The sequence below is a fragment of the Podarcis gaigeae genome (assembly GCF_964106915.1).
Source record: "Podarcis gaigeae genome assembly, chromosome: 2".
Classification (NCBI taxonomy): domain Eukaryota; kingdom Metazoa; phylum Chordata; class Lepidosauria; order Squamata; family Lacertidae; genus Podarcis; species Podarcis gaigeae.
Genome location: NC_139679.1, coordinates 82876404 through 82899189, shown reverse-complemented (window position 1 = coordinate 82899189; position 22786 = coordinate 82876404). Strand labels below are relative to the sequence as shown.

Sequence of the window (22786 nt, the reverse complement as noted above, 5' to 3'; positions counted from 1 at the left end):
CTTGTCCTCTGTCGTCCCCTTCTCCTTGTGCCCTCAATCTTTCCCAACATCAGGGTCTTTCCCAGGGAGTCTTCTCTTCTCATGAGGTGGCCAAAGTATTGGAGCCTCAGCTTCATGATCTGTCCTTCCAGTGAGCACTCAGGACTGATTTCCTTAAGAATGGATACGTTTGATCTTCTTGCAGTCCATGGGACTCTCAAGAGTCTCCTCCAGCACCATAATTCAAAAGTATCAATTCTTCGGCGATCAGCCTTCTTTATGGTACAGCTCTCACATTCACAATAACAGCCCCTGTTAATTGGAAGCCATGTAAGGCAAGCCGGTGATGTTGTTCATTCTCTTCACTACTGTGGGGCCTTTCTTTTTTGGGGAGGGGTGAGCAGCACAGGTGTGGGAAATGACCACATTGTGTACTTGACATCTCTCACATGGTTCCTGTTTAGAGCAGTTACTGCTGCAGCATGTGGAACTGCCAGCCAGGTTGTTGCAGCCATTTAGATGAATAGGCCCTAAGTGACTATTCATAGCTTTGACAAAGGAAGGGGGACTGCAGAAAAGTCTATGTTGCAGCTGGGCTATTTTAAAGACCTCTGCTGTTTGCCTGTTTTCTCCCAGTCTACAACAAAAATTATCTGCTTTGCAGAGAGGGAAGAGGCAGGTGGGTTACTTAGGAAAATTACCCTATTTGGGATTTATCTCCTTTTTAATTGCCAGCTCCTGTTGTGTAAATAACCACCTCATTTTCTTTGTGTGCTGTCTTCAGGATGGAACTTGGTTGTTCTCAGCGTATTAACTTTTCAATCAATGAGCCGTCTCAAATTAGATACCAAGGTTATAAAAGGGGCTACACTCACTTTAGCTTTAGTCAGTCTTTCCCTAACTTTCCCTAACTCAGTATAATGCTCTACAACATATTACATGACAAAAATATAAGCCATGTGTGCATGAAGATCTGTTTGTTTGCTTTTTAAAAATGCTAACACATTAGTTATACATGAAAGGTAAAGGTAAAGGGACCCCTGATAATAATAATAATAATAATAATAATAATAATAATAATAATAATTTATTATTTATACCCCGCCCATCTGGCTGGGCCTCCCCAGCCACTCTGGGCGGCTTCCATAGAAACCAAAAATACAGTAAAATATCACACGTTAAAAACTTCCCTGAACAGGGCTGCCTTAAGATGTCTTCTGAATGTCAGGTAGTTGTTTATCACTTTGACATCTGCTGGAAGGGCGTTCCACAGGGCGGGCGCCACTACCGAGAAGGCCCTCTGCCTGGTTCCCTGTAGCTTTGCTTCTCGCAATGAGGGAACCGCCAGAAGGTGGAGACGCTCCTTCAGGTATACTGGACCGAGGCCGTTAAGGGCTTTAAAGGTCAGCACCAACACTTTGAATTGTGCTCGGAAACGTACTGGGAGCCAATGTAGGTCTTTCAAGACCGGTGTTATATGGTCTCGGCAGCCGCTCCCAGTCACCAGTCTAGCTGCCGCATTCTGGATTAGTTGTAGTTTCCGGGTCACCTTCAAAGGTAGCCCCACGTAGAGTGCATTGCAGTAGTCCAAGCGGGAGATAACCAGAGCATGCACCACTCTGGCGAGACAGTCCGCAGGCAGATAGGGTCTCAGCCTACGTACCAGATGGAGCTGGTAAACAGCTGCCCTGGACACAGATTTGACCTGTGCCTCCATGGACAGCTGAGAGTCCAAAATGACTCCCAGGCTACGCACCTGGTCCTTCAGGGGCACAGTTACCCCATTCAGGACCAGGGAATCCTCCACACCTGCCCGCCTCCTGTCCCCCAAAAACAGTACTTCTGTCTTGTCAGGATTCAACCTCAATCTGTTAGCCGCCATCCATCCTCCAACCGCCTCCAGACACTCACACAGGACCTTCACCGCCCTCACTGGTTCTGATTTAAAAGAGAGGTGGAGCTGGGTATCATCCGCATACTGATGAACACCCAGCCCAAACCTCCTGATGATCTCTCCCAGCGGCTGCATGTAAATGTTGAAAAGCATGGGGGAGAGGACAGAACCCTGAGGCACCCCACAAGTGAGAGCCCAGGGGTCTGAACACTCATCCCCCCCCACCACTTTCTGAACACGGCCCAGGAGGAAGGAGCGGAACCACTGTATTACAGTGCCCAGGTCCAGTCGTGGCCGACTCTGGGGTTGCGACGCTCATCTCGCTTTATTGGCCGAGGGAGCCGGCGTACAGCTTCCAGGTCATGTAGCCAGCATGACTAAGCTGCATTACTTGCAATAAAATATGGTTGTGGGATGGGATTAGCTTTTCAATATAACTTGGAACTGGATTTCTTAATTTCTGCAGGTATTTTATTTGTTAACTTTTAAAAACATTTCTGTTTCACCAGAACAAAGTCTATCTTGGTTTAGCAAGGATTTGACAGTTGTTAGATATCACAGTTCGGGAATATCTGTGTGTAATACAAAGGCAAATTCCCCCTGAGTATACCTCTAAGGTCAGTAACTACTTATATCAGAAAGTTAGCTGATGTAAATAAATTGTCTAGCCTCACTGAAGAAACTTTTTTAGAGAGCTTCCATGCCTCTCCCAACCACTGATCACTGATCAGAAACCCAATTCTTCCAGAGAATATGTATATGGATTTTTCTATGAATGGCCCGCAGAGCAGGAATAGTAGCAAGACAACTAAAGATGGAGGAGAAATGTATTCCGTCTGCATTTAAAGGAGCATCTACGTAATTCAAACGGTATGTGAACCAAAACACAGGTATTTTTCAAAATTTACACTTTACCATTTGTGATATATTCTGTCAACAGAATAATGTGTACAAAAAGGCAACAATTACAATATGGGCTACAGATATTGGTTACAACATAGAATTGTCTGCATGGGAAAAATTATGGGGGCAAACCATGAATTTTTCTGCCTTCTATCTTATTAAGGAAAACCTACAAAAGATGATGTACCAGTGTTCCTTGACACCCAGCATATTAGTGAAAATGTACAAAAGGGGGTTTAATTTATGCTGGAAGGTAGAGGGAACCCTAATTCATATGTGGTGGGCGTGTAAGTACACTAGAGAGTATTGGGAAATGATTCATATGGAATTTAAAAAGACTGTAAAACTCACATTTCCCAAAAGACCAGAGGGAATAATAGGTGATGACATTCCAAAAAAGGCACTCAATATATTTTTATACACAACTGCTGCAGCTAGAATAGTATATGCGAAAAAACTGAAAGAAGAAGAGTTTTGGCAGAACAAATTGATAGAATACATATAATTAGTAACCATAACCGTGAAACTAAGGAATAAGGATGAGTTAAAGAGAAGAGAAGAGTGGAGGTGTTTCGGAGATTAACTTAAGGGTACAATATACAATTTAACGTACAAGTAGGAGTTAACATGTAAGCAGCAGATAACATCAAAAAAGAAGACTTGAGAAGATAATGGGTGAAATATCAGGATATGCAGTAAATCAAGATTTCCATAGAATGCTATCGAGAGATGGACTGAGAAAAGAGTTCAGTGATTGATATTGTATGGTGTGTGTATAAAAACTGTCAAAATTTCATAAATAAAAGCTAAAAAATAAAAATAAACAATGTATACAAAAAATTCATATACTATTGGAAAGTGTGCTTAATTCATATATTAGCAAAGATATACTAATACAGAGTGTTCATATATTCATATATATGCATATATTAGCAAAGATATACTAATACAGAGTGCAATAAGTTCCATCAGCAGATGTATTTGCAAGGGTGGGGAAAGCCCAGAAAAGTGCACTGGGGGGTCCATTCATTAAGCCAAAATGGAATGATTGTCTTAGTGTGAATTCCTTCTACTACGTTAGTGGAAAGATCCAGTCTGGATTTCTCAAAAAACAAGTCATGCCAGATGAACCTCATTTCTTTTTTACAAGCTGAGTGGATCAGGGGAATGCTGTGGGCATAGTGTATCTTGATTTCAGTAAGACTTTTGACAAAGTCCCCCATGATATTCTTGTGGAGAAGCTGGTAAAATGTGGGCTAAATGAGGTAACTGTTAAGCGGATTTATAGCTCGTTGACTGACTGAATCCAAAGAGTGTTCACTAATGGTAACTCCTCATCATGGAAAAAAGTGACAAATGTGGTGCTTCAGGGTTCTATCATTGCAACAGCCACAGTTAATGATAACTCTTCCGGGGGTGTGGGTGGGTTGGTGGAAGAAATACCAACCCAGAGCACTGTGATGCCCACAGGGGAAAGAACCAGGCCCAATGTGATTGTATTTTCACATAAGCCGCCTCAGACAGAAAATCAGGATAGAAATAAAGGAAGCCATTACCCAGAAACAAGCAAAATAATTTTTGCACTTGTCTTCCTATGTATTATCATTTTTGTTTGATGACTGCGAAAAGTAGTGGAGAGTAGACTTCTTACCTTTTAAAAGAACCCATTATGAGCAATTTGTTCATCACTGCACCCTCAACCTCACCAAAGAAGTTTCCAGTCTGCAAGAGAAAACATAACCGTGTCCGGAGATTTAAATAAATGCCAATCTATGCTGGCTGCAATGTACCATGGCAGCTCCTATGAAACCATTGGAGGAGTTTTGACAGCTACGTAATGAAGTTTTAAGGGGTACTTCTCTTTCATAAAAATTGAAAAAGGATTTAACTGTCAGGACACGTTACAGGGATTACAAAATAATCCCTTGAGCAGATGTGAGAGCTTACACAATAGACTGGGGTTCATTGCATAACATCTGATGTTGGAAATAAAATAAAAAATACACTCAAACACTAAAGCTTGTAAAGAAAATACTCTAATCTGAGCATAAACCCATGTGATTAAAAAGCTGCTCCATAAAGATATAAACAGGGTTTGAAAGGATTTCCTAAACAAATCATAAAAAAGTATTTTTTTGTAATTCCTATATGACCTGCTTAAACTGTTTGAAACTACATTTTATCAGACGTATAAATGTTTATATTCTGTTTCTGTATGAATAGCTTCATACTGGGGAGTGCTGCATTATGGTCTTGTTCACTAAATTAAAGAGGCCTGGGATAATGAAGATAAATCTTGGACAGGAAAACAACCGTTTGGGTTATAGGTTTTCTGGGCAATCCCAAAGAGACCCGTTATCTCCCAGGCAGGCCTCTTTCCTGACATACAGTTTCGAAAGCCCCATACATATGTACTGAAGTGTCATTTTGTAGCACAGAAACAACTTGTTCGTTAAAAAACCTTGAGTACGTTGCTTCATACAACCGCCCCACCCCCCATGAAATTCCTGCATGCATTCTATCTACTCCTTAAAGGAGTAATCCCAAAATTTCTGTGGGAAGAAAAGGGATGGTGTGGATTCCATGGGTTTTGTTTTAATGAAACCCTGATACCATGGCAAATGATAGACATGGCCTCAAATATGCACCTGGGAGTTTGTTGGCAAAGAAATTACAGGCTAAGCCAAAAACGGAAGCATTCCTCTGCTTAAAGAACAAGCATTGCCTTCTCTACCCGAAAGTATTTGGGTGTGTAAATCTTGCTAGGAGCAAGGAGATCATTTGTACTTTATTGCTTTAATACATCAGGTTCACTGGGGCCCTGCGAGCAATGAATATCAAGAGGCTAAGGGTGTCAGGCATCAAACAGGCCCCAACAACTACACTTTCCTCAGATTCACAAAAATGACAACAACCTATATCATTTCACAAAAAGAAGGAAATCTGATTCTACAACTATGCATCAGTTGCAGTTCAGCTTTAAAGGTTAGCTTTCATCGCATAATAACAAGTTTTGAATAATTTGAAACAATAGTAGAATGATGCAACCAAGCATGTTTAATTTCTGTTGGTTTATATGGGGGGGGGGGTATTTAAGCATGTATTGAGACCATGCAGGTTTAGCTGGATAATGTTTCTAGAATTTTCTGCTTTACTGAACTTAATTTGACCTTTCCATTGAAAATTCCATGCTAAGAGTTTTCTAGAAAACACAATGCGAGTGCTTCTCTAGTTACCCATAAATGAGGAGTTTTCACAATATCCATAGGATGAAAAATGGAAGAATCCTTGTTTATCTTAAAAGTTACTGTAATTTCAAATATTTTGTGTACCCAATATCCTTTGCCTCTGAGTTGCTAGGACCATTTCCAATGTCCTTACAGACCTCAAAAAACTATGATTAGATATTCAGATTGCATTTCTAGGATATCCAGGAGGGGAAATACACATCAAGACAGTGTAACTGTGGCCATTCAACAATATGCTGTCCTCCTGGGTCCTGCACAACTCTAAGGAGAGATCTGCCCAATCCTCCTCTGTTCTTTCACATACATTCTCTCTGGTTTGAGTAGTTAACTCAATCTGTTTTAACTTTGCTATGCCAGGGAGTGTATCATAAAGGGGAAATAGGTAGGGTTGCCATATGTCCTCTTTTTCCAGGACCTGTCCTCATTTCTATGGGTATGTAAAATGAGAGTTGTCATAGAGATCCATAGTGAAAAGTAGAAATTGGCAAATATGCCCTCTTTTTTGCTCTTCAAAATATGGCAACCCTAGAAATAAGTGTAGCACTGATCAAGGAAATCACAGTTAAGGACAAGGATTTTGGGACAGACAAAAGTACAAAACAACTTGTGGAATTCAGTGACTTGAGCTGTGATGGTGCCCATGGCCAAAAAAGAGGAAACACATCACCCAGAGAAAGGACGCTGATCTGCATAAATTTGCATATGCTAATTTATGTGTATAGATACAAATTTAGAAATGATTACTATAATGTAAACAGAAATATAATACATCCCAGCACAGTGGGGGAAACTATGACCAGGGACCCGTTGTTGGGCAATGTCAAGGCTCTAGCTCTCCCTTCTTACGGTTCTTTATCTTTAAACAGGACTTTGACCAAGCAGAAGACTGCTCTTTGTAAAGTAGGGCTCATGGTTCCCCTAGAAGGCCACTAGTCTAAGTGGCTTTAAAAGGAGATTAGACAAATTCGTGGTGGATAAGTTAAAAAATAAATATCTCCCAACTATCTCAAAAATATTCCAGAAATATGCAATCAACCATGCAATCATAGAGTTGTTATCAGTGGGCGCTTTTCAATTTAAATATTAAAATTTTATATATTTTGCAGAATTATATATGGTCATTGTTTTCATACAATGTTTGATCCAAATTAATTTAGGTCTACGAAGTTACTTCAGCATAGCTATGTATTGCAAGAGGCTGCTATATTGGGCCACTGCTAATCCATATTTTCTGAAGGCATGCATAACAAACCACATTCTACTTGTTCCTAATTCTTCCTGTATATTCATTAAGTAACTTGATTTTCTGTCCAAAGCCATGGGCAAACTTTAACACTCTATATTAATAGCCATAATTGTATCGCTCATACAGAATTGCTTTATCTTCAAAAAGTTAGAACAAACCTTTCTAATTTTTTTTGGGGGGGGGGAGAGAGACTTTCAGAGAAACCTCCCTCGCAAAGTAAAAATTCCTCAAGAGTGACAGACATGTCTGCAGAAAGGGGTTCTATAAATTAAAAATTTTATGAGCTTTAGAGCAGACCCACCCTGCTGTGAGGCAGAAATTATTTCAGACCCCCAGAAAGATAGAGCAGGGCAGGGAGGTTGCATTTATTTTTTAATCTTATGCTACTTATTTCCTCAACACAGATCAGACAGAAAACCTAATTTGTATGAAACTGATTTTAAAAAGAGTTTTACACTTACCTGTGTGTAATCTTCTGAAACTAGTATAAATCCATTATTATCAATGAGGTAACAGTTAATATTCTGTAACATAACACAAGTTATGATCAAATGCTTGATTTCAAGAATTAAAGAAGTTCACTGATGCGCTATATAAAGGGGAAATGCTTTATTCATATGCATTGGTAAATGTTCACTGTGGAAATTCTGTCTTTATGTTTCTCATCCAAGCACATAATCGTGATGTTTTCCATCTCTCACAAAAGGCACACTCTGCGCAGGTCTGGAGGTCAAACAGCACTTCTCTGAGACTGCACAGTGGTGCAGTTAGTTAATATTAATCTCTAATATATACTTTACACAAGATTGTGGCGTGTTCATTCTTTCAAGAGGGATATAAGGGGACTTACCAGGAATGTAATAGTGAAAGGCTTACACAAGCCTGCAACCAGCTATCTGCTGTGCGTTTAACAGGGGAATGTAAAACTCTGCCAAGTAAAGGAACTTGCTAGCACAACTTAGGAAGGATATTAATAAACAATATATCCTCTCCCGCCTCCCTGAACATTCCCACACTTGTGACCTCCTCAGTTGATGGAAGAGAAGATTTGGAGTGACCTACAAGCCACTCTGGAGGGCTTTGTGCATTACTTCACTTCCTTTAAAATGTAGTAAGCCAGCCCTGACCATCTGCTAAATGGGGCCTGAGACCTTTGTCCCAAAGTCCTGTTTTGATGACATCATGGACAGTGAGAGAGGATAAATGCATTGCTATATCCAACAGCAGAACGTGGATGGGTGACATGGGCTTGAGGATTTTGCTCCATGGTTTGTAAGAGTTTCCATTCAGGGAAGGAGATGTGCACTCAAAAACTTTGGGTCCAATTCATGTTGTGGAGCTCTAGATGTTGGAAGATATCTATTTTGCCACAGTGTTTGCAGATGACAGAAGGTGTGCGCATGTATTTGTGGCAATTTGTTAGGGGTGCAAAGTCCCCTGCCCTGCAGATGCTGTGAGCAGTAGGCCTCACCACTCCACGAAGCCCGGCCAGCGGAAGGTGGAAGTTTGGATGGCATCCAAACTGTACAATCTCAGGTAAGGATGCAGTTAAGCACATACCTTGAAATGAACTCATTCTTCTTTTAGTCAACAGCACGGAAGGGGAATCTGTAGCCCTCAATATGCTGTTTGACTCCAAAGCCCATAATCTGGCCATTTTGGTTGGGGCTGATGGGAGTTGCAGTCCAGCAACACCTGCAGGTTTTCTATCCCTATCTCTGGTCAAGAGCCTTAGCACAATATAAAAGGTATAACCCATTGCTGGGCAGCTTTGGGGAGGAAAAAAAGTTTCAAGAAAATGTTGCTTTATATAAGTAATACCAGGCCAAAACAATGGAAAACTCCACCTTTCTGTACATTTAAAATAATGGCAAAGAGAAGAAAAGCCCACATACTTCTTAGTAATATGTTTGCTTTTTACATAATCATTCCCCCAGCATTCAAGCATACAACCACCACTGGTATGTTCATATGTCCAGGAAAAGCTTTATCACTGCATCTTGTAGATTACCGGTAGATAAATTGACTCTTAGTCCTTTGGTGGGGTTGGTTGAAGGTTGTGTTGCGTATTCATTTGTAAATACATGCTTTAAGAAAATAAAAATGTCTCCAATTTTTACTTGTGTTCACTTTGCAACCCTGCAGGTATTAAATGTTAAGAAAATATCTGCTGCTTACCTCGTCATCACAGCTGATAGAGCATCTCCCATCCAAAGATGTACACTGTAGGGAATATATTTATCCCATGAGAATACTGTTTTATTTTTTCTGCTATTGAACTTAACAAAGATGCTTGATTTATAAATAATATTAAGAGAGTAAAATGAAACCCATGTGATTCCTACTTGATACTGGGATCTAGTTCTACAACAGACTAAGAGCTGTACCAAGTACTTATTTTACTTTAATAGATTTCTAATCTACTCTTCATTGCCAGTCCCAGAGCAGGTTACAGTGAGACACAATCACGACACAAAGTCATAATATTCAAAAAATTCAATTACATCAGACCCGAGCAGCAAAAAACCACATCATTAAAACCTATTAAACATACGCTTTTACCATAGATGCGATTCAACTCACATCTCCCACACGTATTAGGGAGGGAGGGTTGTTTGTAAAGAAACCAAACACACTCAGACTCACTCACACAAGTTCACTTGGTCAGGAAAGGACTGGTGGTGGGTTGAGAGGCAGGCTAGAGGTGGGCAAAGAGGAAGAGAGTGAGCCAATCAAAAAAGATTGTGCCTGCAAGGAGAAATGTCTGTCCAAGTATGATGAAAGCATAAGGCAATCAGGTTTGGACTACAAGGGGATAATTAAAATAATTATCTTGTGTGGCTTTGCGAGGCTGAGATCAGACTGTCTGACCCAGCCTCGCAAAGTGGCACGGGGGATGCACTCATGCGCCGGAGCCCAGGGGAGAAGAGAGGTGGTGAGGCTGTTAATGCCCCTCCTCTGCTGCTTCCACTTGACCCAGGAGTGGTGCTGCGGCTGGCTGGTGGCATTGGGCCATTGCACAAGGAAGCGGCCTCCCCACAGTTCCTCGCATGCCAGAGCCCAGTGGAGGGGAGAGGCAGTGATGCTGCCGCAGAGTCTCCACCACTTCCACCCCTCTTCCTCCCTCCTTGGTGGGCAGTGGCAGTAGCTGTGCCTGCCCCTCCCTCTGGGCGTTCAGTTGGTCAGAAATATTGATGTGGAAGATATACCTTGCATTTTGTTAAATCACCTTCTTAAAAGTGCCTATAGACAGGCTCTGTTTTGCATGCAGTCCTGGTTTGGAGTACCACTTTGGACTTTAATGGATGAGGTGACTGGGGTGACTAAACTGATGGGCTTTATCTAGCAGGGAGTCTTTAGATTTTCTATTTAACCATAATTCATTGGAAACCATTGTTTCATTGGGGGAAAAATGCAGCACAGGTTCTGCCAAGATCTTTACCTCTTCTTCTCTTCGTGGGGTAAAGCTATCCAATACCCAACTGTAACATACCTGTCTACTAGCAGTCCAAAATTTCCTCTGGAAAAACTCAAGTTTCATCTGGATACCAACAGCTGGTGAAATAATAAAGAACAGGGGTTTGTTTTGTAGGCTTTTTATGCTTTCATTTAATAATTTACAATTCAACGCTTTTTAAAACCGGAAACAATTGTAAAAAGAAAGAAAGAAAATCTCTCAGGGTTAACACCTCAGAAGGAACGTGGACAACAAATAGAAATCAACATGCCACTCTACAAATAAGGTAAGCCTAACATGAGGATACAAACTGACTTCTGCTTTCAATTCTAAATGCATTTATGTAGAATTAACATTTTTTCCAGTGGAACTGACTTCTATGCAGATTTACTTAGTTTTTGCAGCCACTTCTTGTGGCTGTCTCCACTGTGGGCTTACTCTCAAGTAAAAGGCTGTTATTGGTGCCATAGTTAAGGCTAAGGGGACCATAAAGCATTGAAAGAGCTACTAGTGCATCTTGCCTGCTTCCTTTCCAAGCTAAATTCCTACACTAGTCTTTCCCAGTTTGGCGAGGTCCTCTCCCCAGCAGGCTATTTATTCAGGGCCCTTTTCTGAGCCTGCTGGCCTTATGCTGTTGACCCTTGTTTTTCCACTCTGAATAATTCATTTTAACAGATGATAAAAAACACCAACCACGAGAATGCAACTAGTTTGGTGATAGAATACTGATATCAAATTCTAAATTGTTTTATTACATTGGTTCTGCACAAGTTTGATCCCATGTCTTCCTCATTTTTATTTAATTTATCTCTCTCTCCCCCCCCCCCCAATGTAAGAAATTTACTTTAACTGGGCAAGATAAAGCTAGCCTTACGCGACACAGCAGAAGCCAATTGCCCTCAGTGCCACTTGCCTTCTGCAAACTGGCCAGGGAAAACAAAAATACTGCAACCATTCATTTTCCGGAACAAGAGGTTTAAAGGCAGGGTCCAGGAATAGTTTCTGAGTAATACTGTGCCAACATATGGGAACTAGATAGAGACGGCTACTTTCCAATTGGCTTGAAAATGTCTCTTGTGGTGGCTGGAAAGTGTGAAGAGCCAGTAATCTGTTGGCTTCATCCGTGTGGGGAACTGTTATCATGCTCCTTCAGCCACTTGGAAATGCAGAGGTGAAAAAGCATGACGATGTTGGATTCCACACGTAGCTGGAACCTCTCGTTGAATGGCTCTCCTCGTGGATGAAATCCCAACACCGGGTGATATCTGCATGCTAAGGAAGAGGGAGGCAGGTTCCTGGTCCTCCAGACTTCAGCTTCAAGGAATGATAATGTGATGTCTGAACTGGGTCTAAATCTCGAATGCAAGCATGTGTTGGAGGATTGTGTAGTATCCACATCAAGGCACAAAAAACAAACATCTTTTAACAACCAGCCTACACCCAGCTTATAATGGTAACATTCACAGGCCTTCCCAATGTAAGGACAGACACTATTTAATGGTGTCTGTTCTGCTGACAGAAAGCTCTTTGATCCAGCAAAGCCTTCCATGCATAGAGAAGGGAGGGGAAGGTGAATATTCCCCTTCCTCATGCAGCCCCTCCCACGGCCTACCAAAAGAACAAGATCAAAGGGGAAATGAGAAAGCAAGACCAGATCACAAGCTAAGAGAACAAGTCAAAATGCACTGGAGAGAGAATACCAAGAGAGAGAATACCACAAAAAAGACCACTGAGTCAGGAAGTGCTCTTGCTCCATTTCCTGCTCAGGCAGAGTTAATGGTCAGCCTGGGTGGAGTCAGTTCAGAAGGTTATTCCCTGAGAAGCTTTAGTGATGCTACTGTACATGGGGTGATTTAGTGATGCTACATGGGACAGTGGTCAGCTCTTCTTAACAAGATTACAGAAATCCACATTGTGAGCAGGTAGCAATCTTTTCCCAGTAGTGATGTATGGAAGTGAGAGCTGGACCATAAAGAAGGCTGATCGCCGAAGAATTGATGCTTTTGAATTGTGCTGCTGGAGGAGACTCTTGAGAGTCCCATGGACTGCAAGAAGATCAAACGTATCCATTCTGAAGGAAATCAGCCCTGAGTGCTCACTGGAAGGACAGATCCTAAAGCTGAGGCTCCAATACTTTGGCTACCTCATGAGAAGAGAAGACTCCCTGGAAAAGACCCTGATGTTGGGAAAGATTGAGGGCACAAGAAGAAGGGGACAACAGAGGATGAGATGGTTGGACAGTGTTCTTGAAGCTATCAGCATGAGTCTGACCAAACTGCGGGAGGAAGACAGGAGTGCCTGGCGTGCTCTGGTCCATGGGGTCACGAAGAGTCGGACACGACTAAATGACTAAACAACAACAACAACAATCTTAGAATTACTCAGGGCTTTTTTCAGCTGGAACTCACAGGAACTCAGTTCTGGCCCCTCTCAGGTGGGTGCCATTGCCATTGTAAGAGAACAAGGCAGCTGTTCATGGTGAGTTCTGGCACCCCCCCCCCCTAGAAAAATAGCACTGGAATTACTGGCCTTGGAATAAGATGGGGAAGACTTCCCTTACTAATGCACAGCAATGTAATACTTTTGAGATCTCATTTTGATGACAGGCTTCATATTAAGTACTGTATGCAGAAGAGTGGTAAGTTTATAGTGGATAAATCAAAGAGACTTTATGTTTCTTATAACATCCACACTGCATGGGAAGAAATTAAAATCTGTGATGAAACAATTATACAATGGATCATCTAGAAAACATTCCATGTGCAGATTATTTTTCTACTGAATGGTACTGTGCAATGTTTGTCTCCAAAGGACAATTCAAATCCTGGGACTGATTTCTGCAAAGCTTAAATTATTCTCATTTCAAAGTAATGAGGAAAAGCAAGAAATTGCTATTTTGTGTGGTGTCACTCTTAAGTGTTTTAATGATTTTTAAAAAACAACAACAACTGGATTAAATAGGAAATAGAAGATCAGGCAGAATCAGTGGACCTGCTCCTGCTTGTCTGCATTCAGGTAGAACACCTACCATTCTAATGGAATTTTTTCTTGTTTAAAAATGGCAGGACTGGATTTATTACTATTTTCCCAGGTGTTCCATTCTTTTTGATATCTTAAGCTTTTGGCTCATAATACAGCTGCAGCATTAACTTGCAAGGTACAGCTTAGCTATAATATTTCAGATGTGTAGCTGAGGCCATAGACTCAAACTGCATCATGATAAAATCAACAAATGTCCCATGTGATTCTTTGATGGGAGAGAACAGAAGAAAATGCTCCCACACACACTTCATGGGAGTAGTGGCTGGACCAAGAGTTTGCTTTGAAGAAACAGAACATAGCCTGTCCTCTTACTCAAGCCTCTTTTATTGTTTATATGTTGTATTTTACAACCTTTTTAGGAAGACTGCATAGGGTTTTATGTGCCTTTGGAATGTCTCCCCAGAATTCATTTCCCCCAACACACTACACTTTGAAAAGTCATTGCCATATGAAGCATAATAAACGGCAATTATGAATGTTTCCTGCTTTTCAGGTCATAGTGATTTAATTGAACTGATTTTCAGAAGAATTAGCAGCACTAGTGAATGGAATACTAATTTTCTTTTGAACCTCAGTGGCAAAAACAAAGCAATGCTACAGGATTTAGTGTGAGAAAATATATGTATATTTCTTGTGCTTCTCAAGAGCAATGAAACAAACATAGGTGTAATGGTTGTTAGGGGTTACTTGTGCGTAACCTTACTTCAGTTCAGTTAGCTTGCTTGCCCCAACCATGCCCAGGGTCGGAGCTCGTCCTCCGTGACCTGTTAGTCACTTGCAGAATCCGAGAGTGGGCGTCTCTTGAACCTCTTCCAGCATAAAAGCTGTTTGACCCCGAGTCTCCTCCTATGTTCTCTGCGCGGAACGCGTCTGCGCAAGTAAGGGGAAGGCAGGGGCGTCCCAGCGCTCTCTCCACTATCGTTGGGGGGAAGGGTCTTGGAGCCCTGTCACCAATTCCTCCATCTCCCTCTCTTCTCTATGGGTGTTACGTTGAAATCCTTCCCCCCTGCTCGTCCCCTCTCCGGCATCGCTGGGTGGCCCTGCCTCTGTCTCTCGTTCTGATGGCAGTTCCCTGACATCCACCTCCTCCCCAGGACCCCCTTCACCCCCGGCCTGACCCTGTGATGGGACCTTGTCCCCTTCTTCAGCCGACGATGCTGGGAACCCCCGAAAGGAGCTGCTGTCGTCGTCCGTGGACTCAAACACCGCTTCCCACCTGCTCCAATTTCTCACGGTCGGGACTTCCCCATCTGACTCCTCCTCTCCTGACGATTCTCCTCCTTCCTCTTGGGAAGCCGGAAAACCCACGAAATCCTCCTCCTCCTCATCGGTGGTGGCAAATTGCTCCTCCCAGAATCTCCCGAGGGGTTTGGGCTTCCTCGGATACCTGTTGTGGAACTCTTCCACCAGATATCCATCATCTATTTCCCCTGCAGGCACCCACGTGTTTTCTGACTCGGGTTCCCCCTCCCAAGCCACTAGGTACTCCACCTGCCGCCCTCGCCAGCGTGAATCCAGGATCTCCATTACCTCGTGGTGGCGTTCCCTCTCTTCCATTAGTGGGTGGGTGAGCCCTTCCCCTCCTGCCTCCCGGACCCTCCGCTCCCCTCTGTATGGTGAAAGCAGTGACCTATGAAATACCGGGTGGATCTTCATGCTGTCTGGCAACTTGAGCCGGAACGCCACCGGGTTCACTTGGTGGGTCACCTCAAATGGTCCCAGCCGTCTTGGCCTCAGTTTCTTACACCCGCCCTTGAAAGGTAAGCCTTGTGTGGATAACCACACCCGGTCCCCCACCCTAATGGTCTCCCCTTCCCGGCGGCGTTTGTCTGCTTGTCTTTTGTACACTTCCTTGGCCCTATCCAGGTTCATCTTAAGCTGCTGGTGCAGAGCTTCCATTTCTTCCACAAACTGCTCTGCGGCGGGCACGCTCCAGCCTTCCTCCCCTCTCCCAGGAAAAGCCCTGGGGTGCAACCCATAATTAGCCATGAACGGGCTCATCCCCGTGGACACATGTTCAGCGTTGTTATACGCAAATTCCGCTAGTGCTAGCTTCTCTACCCAATCGTTCTGTCTCTCGTTGACGTAGCAGCATAGATATTGCTGTAAGATGCTATTCACCCTCTCTGCTTGCCCGTTGGTCTCCGGGTGTCTTGCCGTCGAGAATCCCACTTCCACCTGCAATAAGCTCATGAGTTTCCTCCAGAACCTCAAGGTAAATTGTTTCCCCCGGTCGGAGATAACCCTCGTCGGAGCCCCATGCAACCTGAAAATGTGATCCACAAACAACCGGGCAGTTTCCTCAGCCGTTACTGCATGTGAGCACGCTATAAAATGGCACATTTTGGTTAGCAGATCTACTACTACCATGACTGCTGTCTTCCCTCTAGATTTGGGTAAATCGGTCATGAAATCGATCGACACCTCCCCCCATGGTCTTCCCGGTGTGGGTAAGGGCTCCAGTAACCCCGCCGGGGCCGCCCTCTCTCCCTTGGCCCGTTGGCAGCGGTCACACCCCCGTACATACTCTCGTACATCTTCCCTCACCCTTGGCCACCAGAATTGCCTCGTAACCAGTAACATGGTTTTGTGTTGCCCAAAGTGCCCCGCTGTTGGGTTGTCATGAAGCTGTCTGAGAACCCTTTCTTGCAGGGCTTCCCCGGGCACATACATTGCTCCCCTGTAATACAGCAGTCCTTCCCTCTCCTCAAAGCCTCCCTGATCTCCCCCCGTTCCCCTGAGTTCCCTGATTCTGGTCTGGGCGAATTCGTCCTGGCGAATCAGCTCGGTTAGTTCTCGTTTCCCAACCAACGCTCCCCCGCAAACCCATCGTTCCTCAGGAAACACGTGTCGAGCTTCCGGCGGTCCTTCTCCTTCCGTATACTCGGGCTTCCGTGAAAGCGCGTCTGCCCTCACGTTCTCTTCCCCCGGCACGTACTTGATCTCAAAGTTGAACTTGGAGAACTCCTGTGCCCATCGAACCTGTCTCTGGTTGAGCACTCGAGCTGTTCTCCAATATTCCAGGTTCTTATGATCCATGCAAACCTGAATCTTGTGCTGTGCCCCTATTAGGAAATGTTTCCACTGCCGAAACGCTGCATAAATAACTAACAGTTCGCGATCATACACCGTGTAGTTATGCTCCGATTTGTTCAGTTTCCGTGAGAAGAAGGCGCACGGCCTCCAGGTGTGTTGGCTCCATCCCGTCTGTAGCAACACTGCTCCAATAGCTCTGTCTGATGCGTCGGTCTCCAGCCTCATTGGCTTCTGCAGATCCACGTGCAGGAGCTGTTCCTCCGAGGCGAACGCCTTCTTTAGTTTTTCGAAGGACCTTTGGGCACTTTCCGTCCAGACGAACTTCTTCTTGCTACTGAGACAATCTGTGATGGGTGCGGTCAAGTGGGCGAAGTTCTTGATGAACTTCCGGTAGAAGTTGCTGAACCCGAGGAACCTCTGCACATCCTTCTGGGTCTTAGGGGTCTTCCATTCCAGCACTGCCTGCACCTTGCCAGGGTCCATGGCAAGTCCTTTGTCCGACAACTTGTATCCCAGGAATTCCACCTCACGGGCGTGAAATTGGCACTTTTCCAGCTTGACCCACAATTGGTGCTCTAGTAGCCTCTTCAGCACTTCCCCGAAGTCCTGAATATGCTGCTTTTCATTGTCCGAATAGATCAGTACATCGTCCAGAAATGCTACACAGTTTTTGTACAGCAGGGGTCCCAGCACATGGTGCATGAAGCTTTGAAAACAGGCTGAGCCCGATTGTAGTCCAAATGGCATGACTAGGTACTCAAAGGCCCCTAGGGGGGTGAACATGGTGGTTTTCCATTCGTCCCCCTTCCTTATTCTAATCAGATTGTATGCTCCCTGGAGGTCCAGCTTGGTGAAGATCTTGCCTTTCCTCACCCTAGTCAGAATATCATCAATTCTGGGCATTGGGAAGGTCACGGGTTCCGATACAACGTTTAGTCTTCGAAAGTCAACTACAAGCCTCAGCTGCTCCGTGTTTTTCTTGTCCACAAAAAACACAGGGCTGCCCCCCACTGCCTTAGATTCCCTTATGAACCCCCTCTTACGGTTTTTGTCAATAAAGTCTCGCAACTCCTGCATCTCTCTGTCCGACATGGCATACTGCTTACCCACCGGTAGCTGCGCCCCAGGGAGCAGGTTGATCTGGCAGTCGAAGGGCCTATGTGGTGGCAGCTTGTCCGCTTCCCTCTCACTGAAGACTTCCTGTAAATCCGCATATTGTGGCGGCACGTCCACTCTCTGCTTCAGTGTAGTTGCTGCCACTCTGGCCAACCTCACCCTGGGTTTCACCCCTCCTAGACAGTGTTCCAAACAGTGTGCCGACCCGAAGGTGACTGTCCGTTGGTGCCAGGCTACCACTGGATCATGTAGCATTGGCCAGCTCATGCCCAGTATTATCGGGGGTCCCGCCAGTGTGGCCACGTGAAAGGCAATGGTCTCTGTGTGCCTGGAAGCACTCATTCTCATAGGTGGGGTTTGATGTGTCACTTCCCCTCCCAGCAGCTCCCTGCCATCTATCGTGGTCACTTGGAGCGGGAAATCAAGTGGCAGCAGGTGGATCTGGTGCTCCAATGCAAACTCCTTACTAAAAAAATTACAGGAGCTGCCTGAGTCCAGCATTGCTTTCACCTTGACTGGGTGTCCATTTGGGAGTTCTAGCACCACCTCTATCGCTATAGAAACCTTGGGTGGGTCTGGTTGGGGCACTTCTGTTATCTGTTCGCTTGGCTGCTGCGCCCCCCTGTGGGCAGTCAAGCGCTGTCGTTTCCCTGCACCTTTTCCTCTGCCCCCTCCTCCTCGCTTCCAGCAGCTCCCACCATCCCTTGCCAAGCCTTTCTTTGAGGACACACCCTGGCAAAGTGTCCTGGCCGTTGGCAGAGGAAACACTTCTTGGTGCTTTTCCCAGCCTTTCCCTCCCTTTTGCCTCCTTGGTTGGTGCCAGAAACCTCACGCGCCCGCGCTCCATCGATTTCCATGGGCACTACGTCATCGGCAGGCAGCTTAGGCATCTCCGGAATGCGGTAGTCAGAGTGGCGCTCTCCCCTCCCTTCCCGCCTTTCCAAAGCGCGCGCTTCTTGGCAAGCGCCTATTGCCAGCGCTGCCTTCGTCAGCTGATCCAGAGTCTCCGGGCGGGGCGCACGGGAGAGCTCATCTTTAACGGTTGGGGACAACCCCTCCTCAAACAGCATCTGTATGGGAGGGCTATCTAGATCCCATTCGAGCCGGTGTATTAGCATCGCAAAGCGGGACCAGTAGTCTCTCACGGAAAGTTCCCCCTGCTTGCATCTCAGCAGCTCCCTTTGGGTAACGCTCTCCCCCAATTGGCTAGAATACATCGTGTCCATTGCCTGGCCTGAAGAAACCTCCGAACGTCCTTCATGGCGGGGTTCTGCGAGGCCATTAGGGGACTAACCCATTCCCTCGCGCTGCCCTCAAGGTGCCCCACAATATACGCCACCTGCGCTGCCTCGTTAGCAAAGTCATCATGCTACAGCTGCAAGGCGTACTCTATTTCTGTTCGGAATCCATTATATTTCTGGGGCTCCCCCCCAAATTTGTGTACTAGTCCTGGCACCTTCTTTGCCACTGGGGTATGTCTAACCTGCGCGTCCTGGGTGCGCCTCTCGTCCAGCCGCGCCATCAGCAGTGCCACATGCCGTTCCAGCTCCTGGTTCCCCTTTAGTAGGTCCTGCGCCCCCGCAGCTGGCTCCGCTGCCCCGGCACCTCCAGTCTGGCTCATGTTTCCACTGCTTGTGCACAAGTAACAGCAGAGACTCTCGGATTGCTGTAATGGTTGTTAGGGGTTACTTGTGCGTAACCTTACTTCAGTTCAGTTAGCTTGCTTGCCCCAACCATGCCCAGGGTCGGAGCTCACCCTCCGTGACCTGTTAGTCACTTGCAGAATCCGAGAGTGGGCGTCTCTTGAACCTCTTCCAGCATAAAAGCTGTTTGACCCCGAGTCTCCTCCTATGTTCTCTGCGTGGAACGCGTCTGCGCAAGTAAGGGGAAGGCAGGGGCGTCCCAGCGCTCTCTCCACTATCATCGGGGGAAGGGTCTTGGAGCCCTGTCACCAATTCCTCCATCTCCCTCTCTTCTCTATGGGTGTTACGTTGAAATCCTTGCCCCTGCTCGTCGCCTCTCCGGCATCGCTGGGTGGCCCTGCCTCCGTCTCTCGTTCTGATGGCAGTTCCCTGACAATAGGTTTGTTTGTTTTTTAAATGTTTGGATCATCTAATGCTCTGAGAACCATTCCACTACACACACACACACCCCTTCTGGAGCCAGCACATTCTTCTTCTGCACATTCTACAATCCAATCCGTCAATATACAAGAGCTTCAGAGTTCAATAACTAAACCCCAAACTGGTTAATATTTGTCAGCGTCCTACAAATCAGTTGCACTTTTAAAAGGCAATGACTCAAACTTACAGCTCCCATGCCGTTAATTTCCTGTACAGCCAGGTTCATAAATATAGTTGTTGCTTTTAATGGATGAGTCAGGAAACATTTCATTGATGCTGACAACATGGTAGGGGCATTAAATGGCACTGTGCTGAGCCATCTCTATTGACCAATAATAAGTGTGGAGTGGTTTCCTATCACTGTGTTTTGGGATATATGTGTTGTCATTTCCTAGCAACTAGTAGCCGACTCATTGGCCACACTGGCAGAACGCAAAAGGAAGGAGCTTATGGCAGTGCCAGCGGGTGTGCCCAGCAGCTGGCAACCTCATGCAGAGCTGGCATCCTAGGCAAACATCCCCTTTCCGCTAGAGCTCTGCTGGCCCAGGGTTCATCACTGACTATCTGAAATAACTTACAGACTAAATGCAGATGCTTGGGAACCTAGGAAGCTGCCTTATTCTGGGTCAGACCATTGATCTGTCTAGCTCACTGACATTCACTGGCAGCAGCCCTGCAGGGTTTCTTTCCTTCTCTGATCTGAAGCCATCATGGCCTGAATCTTGGGACCTTTTGCATTTAAAGCATGTTCTCTACCACTGAGCTATGGCTCTTCCTGGTTAACTCCCTCAATTTATTTCTTTTCTTCTTTTTACACCTTTGACACCTAACTACTTGTTTGGACCATTTCTTACTGCATTAAAGGATGCTCTGTTGTTACTTTCTAAGAGCACAGGATGCAATCCAAACACGTCCAGTTCTCATCAGTGCTTGGATGGGAGGCCACCTAAGAGCTCTCATTGACATTGCCTCGAGGTGGGACACAAACATATGAAATAAATACAACAATAACTATAAGAAAGGGTTGAATCCAGGAGTCCGCTTTCCATTTGCAGAACAGGCTCTGATCCAGCAGAAGCTACTGTTGGAGAATGGCTAGGGGACGGGAGAGGCAATTTTTGGCCAATCTCTCCCTTCCTCTCCCTCTTCCACCCAAATTGGATTGGATTTCAATGTCTAGAATTAATAGTACATCAATAATATAAATACTAGGGCTCCAATGAAATCTGCCACCCTATTCTTGGTTAGGTGGGGTAGGGTGGGGGGACTTGCCATAGTGGTCAGAAGTAGCTCATCAGCAGCAATCTCCCCCCAGTGGCTACAACCTGCTATTCTCCCCACCACAGCTAGGATACCCCTAGAATGATGTGGCATTTTGAGGGAAGCTGAATGGATTACTGCAGGGAATTAACTGAAGAGTTCTAAGTACATTTTAACAGTTTAGACTTAATATAAAGCGGGGGGTGGGGGTGGAGAGAGGAAATTGTCACAGTTTGGCTCATTTCCTTTCCAATCCTTTCCAAACCATCCAACCCACTGTGAAGCAGAGGGAAAACTTCCCCCACCTCTTATTTCATTTTGGCGATATGCACAGCGGAGTTCACAAGGAGGTGTGTCTTGGGTTTTGTCAGCATGCCTGTCCTTTCGGCAAAGGAAGAGGAGACATGAGCTGGAAACTTATTCATTAAAGCCTCTAGATCTTGCCCTCCTGGTGCAAAAGCATCACCCAGGGTGGCTTACAACATTCAAAACGGCAATTTCATGAAACATGATAATGTAATAAAACAATCAGCCAAGGAGGTGAAACTAGCTGTCAAGACCAAGCATAAATGCAGTATTTGCCACATACTACAAAAGCCTGCTGGAATAAAATGGTCTAATAAATGATGAATAACAGTGACCTGGGAATGATAGGAGTTCTAGTCCATTATCTTTTGGGCACCCAAGTATGGAGAAGGTTGCATTACAGGAACACAGGGAAGATGGGAAGCAGGACCTACAACCTTTCATGCATCTATATCCCTAAAAGATATATTGTATATATTCATACCAGTAGATATATTAATATGTTCTAAATCAATATTTTATTTTTAAAAGTTTCACCTATCTGCATAAAGATGCTTTAGAATCACTCACTCACTCATTCAGAGACTTATTTGCTGGGCTACCAAAATTGTTAGCTACTTCAACATGATATAAAAAGCAAGTTTAGGTATGTCCTGTTTCCTAGAAAAAAAATCTGACAATGCACTTATCTTCCTAAAAATGGTACCTATGAAATTCAGTCCAAAATAATTGAGGTAATTTACCACTCTAAAAGCTGAACTATGATACAAGCATAGTCCGAGTAAACTTGGTTGTTGAGAAAGTCACCACGCTCTAAAGTGAAAAAAGTTAATGTGCAGATCTGTCTGAAAAAGAGCCACAAATCAGTGCTAGATATATTTGTATGGGCAGCATACAACAAGAACAACAACTTCATAAAAAGCACTACTCAACACATGTTGAGAAAAAGTTTCTTCAAGGACTAATGTTACATGTTCTGTTTAAAAATATGGGCAGTTCGGTGCTGGCAAATGCCAGCTGTCCCATGACAAAAGCACAGATTTTGGAGGTACTGGGGAAACAAATGTGCATTTATTACACATATACCAGCAATTACGTACAAAGATCCCACATAGTTTGTATGAAAATGCATGTATTTTTATAATAAGGATGCTGGCATTTATAGAGATTAGCTGT

General features: G+C 44.6%; 1 protein-coding gene across 4 annotated transcripts in view; it reads right to left on the bottom strand.

The window, feature by feature from the left end:
- Positions 1–22786, bottom strand: part of CACNA2D3 (calcium voltage-gated channel auxiliary subunit alpha2delta 3) — a 497583-nt gene that overhangs the window by 42962 nt on the left and 431835 nt on the right. For all 4 annotated transcript variants that reach the window (XR_014561264.1, XM_083726996.1, XM_083726997.1 and 1 more), the window contains 4 exons: positions 10764–10825; positions 9449–9493; positions 7732–7794; positions 4428–4498 (listed from right to left, as the gene is read on the bottom strand). Coding sequence is in view for 3 of the 4 variants with exons in the window: in XM_083726996.1 (XP_083583122.1) it covers positions 4428–4498; positions 7732–7794; positions 9449–9493; positions 10764–10825 (241 nt within the window). In the remaining variant the exon portion in view is untranslated. The remainder of the gene's footprint in view (positions 1–4427; positions 4499–7731; positions 7795–9448; positions 9494–10763; positions 10826–22786) is intronic.